Source organism: Salpingoeca rosetta (genome assembly GCF_000188695.1).
Source record: "Salpingoeca rosetta unplaced genomic scaffold supercont1.22, whole genome shotgun sequence".
Lineage (NCBI taxonomy): Eukaryota > Choanoflagellata > Craspedida > Salpingoecidae > Salpingoeca > Salpingoeca rosetta.
The window spans coordinates 401664-406063 of record NW_004754912.1 but is presented as its reverse complement, the minus strand read 5'-3'; the positions used below and the strand labels follow the sequence as shown (position 1 = coordinate 406063).

Sequence of the window (4400 nt, the reverse complement as noted above, 5' to 3'; positions counted from 1 at the left end):
GTTACAAATGCCCTTCTTCCATTCGGTACCCGTGGTTGCTGTCTTGGCCCACCACGCTGACAACGACGTTCTTCCCCCGTGTCCCTTTGAGTGGATGCCATGAAGTTGTCCTTGTCTTGGACACCGTTGCTCCAGAGATGGACTCAAGCGGCAGCACCTTGTGGGAGTCAAAGACAACAAGGTTGAGAGAAAAGGTGGGGAGGGGGGGGGGGAGGAAGGTTGTGTGTATGTGAATAGATGAGAATATATGTATGTGCGTGTACGTGTGTGTGCATGCGTGTGTGAGTGTGTGCGTGTGTGCGTGCGTATGTGATGAAGATGACGTGATACTGTGCGCGTGCGTGCTGCGTGTGTGTGCGTGTGTGCGTGCGTATGTGATGAAGATGACGTGATACTGTGCGCGTGCGTGCTGCGTGTGTGTGTGGGAATGGGTCGCTGCATGGCCTGCGAGGGAACTGTTGTGGTGCAGCTTGCACATATGCGCGCACGCTTGAGTGTGCCGTAGTTACAACCCCTTTCCACAGCGTTTGTCATCGCCGTCGTCACCCTCTTTGTCTTCAATGCGCACCGCTTGCCGGCGCCGCTGAAGTTTGGCTTGGTGCGGTGGACACCTTCCTTGGTGAGGATGAGCAGTCGCCTGAACAGCGGCACACGACATGCAGCCACACAGCAAACAAGGCGTGAGGGAAGAGAAGGAAAGGGAAGGAAGTGTCACAGTTCGCACACTCACGCACTCTTCCTCACTCCCCTTTCCTCAGCCACAAGCACCACACTGTCAAGTTCCCTGCGCAGCCAACAGGGACTTGTGCTCACGGCATGGGTTTGCCCTTGCGGCTGATCTTGATCACGGGGCAGTCGAAGAGCGACTCGCCAAACTTGTTCTCAAAGGACTGCTCATCGTGGGTGGTGATGAGGGAGGACACGCGTCACATGGAGCAATCAGGCAATGATGAGGAAAGTTGGTGGAAGGAAGCACGTGCAACAGAGTTAAACACGGGGTGGTGAAAGGAAAGCCACGGGGCAGAATGGGCAAGCAGCCAAGGAAGCAAAGCCGCAAGGAAGCAAAGCCGCAAGGAAACAAGCAAAGACGCAAAGCCGCAAGGAAACAAGCAAAGACGCAAGGACACAAGGAAGCAAGGAAGCAAGGAAGCAAACAAACAAACAAACAAACAAATGCACACGCGCCCCACGGCCCTCATTACCTTGAGTCCGTCGGTGTTGTCAACGTGGTGGACAGAGAACGCGTCTTTCGTGATCTTGAAGCCACTTTTCTCTCCAGCGAGGAAGCGGTGCGCCAGCAGCTGTTGCGGCGGTGTCGGTGTCGTGGTGGTGGAAGAATGAGAGGGCGAGCAGGGCAGGGCAAGGGGTGCGCGGGAAAGAAGGACAGGCAGCACAACAACACAGCCTTGTCGCGTGAGCGTACACACACTGACACAACCCACAGACAGACACATCCACACACACACACACACACACACACACACACACACACACACACACACACACACACACACACACACACACACACACAGACACAGACACACACACAGACACACACAGACACACACAGACACACACACACCTGGACGCGCATGATGCGCTGTTGGTCTGCCGAGAGCGAGTTGACAAGCTTGCGCGCCCACCAGTTCTTGTACACCCTGAGGCACATCAAGCAACGAGGGGCGGCGATAGGAACAAGGGCACCAACAACAACCATCAGCGTCGTCGTGCGAAGGGGGTCAACCAAGCAGTGACGACCACGACCACCACCATCACCACCATCATCGTCATCATCACGATGACTGACTTCTTGAGCATCTCATCGGCCTTGACAAGGATCTGCGTCGGTTTCGGCCACTGGATCTTGATGCCAAAGCTCGGGTCATTGGCAACATCCTTGAATCTGCAGAGGGCGCACACGTGAGCATGTGAGCATGTGTGTGTGTGTGTGTGTGTGTGTGTGTGTTGGGGGGTGTTGTAAGCTTGGTAGTGTGATCCATGCGCTCTCGTGCACAGACAGACAGACACACACACACGCACAGACAGACAGACAGACAGACAGACAGACAGACAGACAGACACAGACGTGTGCGCGTGCACTGACCTGTCCTTGAGCTCGTCGTAGTAGGCGCGAATTTCGCGGCGGATAAGGAAGAGGCGCCAGGCAAGCTGCAGTCGCGTCACAATCTCATCAAGCTGAAGACGTGTGCGGAGGAAGAGGGGGGGGGGAGGGACGAAGGACATGGGAGGGAAAGGTTGGATGTGATAGGGTGTGAGGGAGGGGAGACAGATTGGCCAGCATGAACGTGGTGATGCATGTGTGAAGCTTGAGAACGCTGACGGCCCCAGAGAAGCAGGTCACACACACATACACAGCCACACACACATACACAGCCACACACACATACACAGCCACACACACATACACAGCCACACACACACACACACACACACACACACACACACACACACACACACACACACACACACACACACAGTCACACACGGCCGTTGACAACATCTGAGAGAGGGATGCCGGTGTCATGAGCGCACCTTGACATCGCGCTCTTCCTCGAGGGCGAAGACGGTGGGCGGATTCTTGATGAACACCTTCGTCTTGCCCATCTGCAATGGCGAGGGTGTCATTGCATGCACGGTGGAGCGGTCAATACGCCATGAAAAGGTGTTATCAGTGGTCGCCGAGGGCTGTGTATCGACACAGACACACACAGACACAGACACAGACACAGACACACACACACACACACACACGCAGACAGACAGACAGACAGACACAGGCACAGACACAGACACAGACACAGACACAGATAAACACACACAGACACAGACACAGACACAGACACAGGCACACACACACACACACACACACAGACACACAGACACACACACGCAATATACCTGGTAGGCGGAGGGCGGGATGGCGAGGGCCTCAAACACGGCGGCAATGCCATCCTCCACGCTGCCGTTCCATGTCGGGTACGTCTTGGGAGACAGCAGCTTGTAGCGGAAGAAAAACGCGTCCTTGTCCTCACGGAAGCAGAAGCCAGCGCGACGCACGCGCACGTTCTCTGTCAGGCCAAGATACTTGACCTGGATTGGTGTGACGATGGTGTGTTGGGGTTATGTTGTGTCAGTGTCATGTGCGTTAACACGAGGGCAATAACAAAGCAACGTGGACCTGTGAACACTGACAAGGTTCCACATCCATGCGTGTGTGTGTGTGTGTGCTGTGCTGTTGTGCGTGCGTGCGTGTGCGTGCGTGTGTGTGCTGTTGTGTGCGCGCGTGTGTGTGTTTGTCAGACCTGGTGGCGGACGAGGTCTTCGTCAATCTTCTTGGCGGCCTTGAGGTGGTTTGGCTTGATGCAGCGCACATAGCTCGGGATCTGGGTTGTGAGTTGTGTATGGGAACAGGTGGGTGTGAGCACAACAGAAGAACACCCAAGCGGTATTCCTTTGCGCAACAGCATTAGGAGGAGAGGAGGAGGAGAGGAGGAGGAGGAGAGGAGGAGGAGGAGGAGAAGACTTGAACGCACACGCAAAGATAGCAATACCAAGCACGCATATGACACACAACACAAACAAACAAACGCACACACATACAACACAAACACACACACATACATACACACACACACACACACACAACACAAACACACACACACACAAACACAAACACAAACACAAACACAAAACGCCCCGCCTGTGCTGGTCGCACCTTGGTGTTGAGGAGTTCAATCATCTCCTTCATGCTCTGCACAAAGGCCTTGCCAGCCGTTGGCGGGCGCTTGGAGGCTCCGAGCCACGTGCTCTCGTCGCCCTCAGGGAAGCACTCCTTCACAAACAAACACACAAACAAACACACACACACACACACACACACACACACGCACACGCACGCACACGCACACACGCACACGCACGCAGAGCGATAGAAAGGCCAATTGTCAGTTGTAAAAGAGGCGGTTGTGTTCGGGTCAGGTGTGCTGGAGCGGTGGTGAGGAACAGACACGAATCAACACGAGCGACTCTGTGGTCAAAAAGCGTTGCTTGCAGGCACCTTGAGAACAAAGTTTCCGCTCTGGAACATGACGCGCGCCAGGTCCTTGAACAGCGTGTCCGTGTTCTTGTCGAGGAAGCCCTGCATGTGCACATGAATGCATTTTGGGTGTGCCGTTTCGTGTATGCGTGAGTGATCAAGTGGTGTTTCATTTGTTCCATCACACCCCTCACACCCTTGCCCAAGTTCGCGCAAGTGCCGGCTCTCTTTTCCAACACACACACACACACACACACACACACACACACACACACACACACACACACACACACACACACACACACACACTTGTTGGACGAGAAGACTTCTTCTGCTGAGTGGA

The 4400-nt window shown here is 54.7% G+C and overlaps 1 protein-coding gene across 1 annotated transcript in view; it reads right to left on the bottom strand.

Moving 5' to 3' along the window:
- Window position 1: 1 nt before the first annotated feature.
- The window catches only part of PTSG_07359 (uncharacterized protein), a gene marked incomplete at its 3' end in the record, with an annotated part of 9409 nt that continues 5010 nt past the window's right edge, over window positions 2–4400 (bottom strand). Inside the window, exons 15-26 of the mRNA XM_004990800.1 lie at window positions 4079–4246; window positions 3737–3853; window positions 3324–3404; window positions 2920–3111; window positions 2554–2625; window positions 2105–2196; window positions 1808–1903; window positions 1583–1658; window positions 1203–1301; window positions 814–890; window positions 547–637; window positions 2–157 (exon numbers count right to left, since the gene is read on the bottom strand). Coding sequence (XP_004990857.1) covers window positions 2–157; window positions 547–637; window positions 814–890; window positions 1203–1301; window positions 1583–1658; window positions 1808–1903; window positions 2105–2196; window positions 2554–2625; window positions 2920–3111; window positions 3324–3404; window positions 3737–3853; window positions 4079–4246 — 1317 coding nt within the window. The remainder of the gene's footprint in view (window positions 158–546; window positions 638–813; window positions 891–1202; window positions 1302–1582; window positions 1659–1807; window positions 1904–2104; window positions 2197–2553; window positions 2626–2919; window positions 3112–3323; window positions 3405–3736; window positions 3854–4078; window positions 4247–4400) is intronic.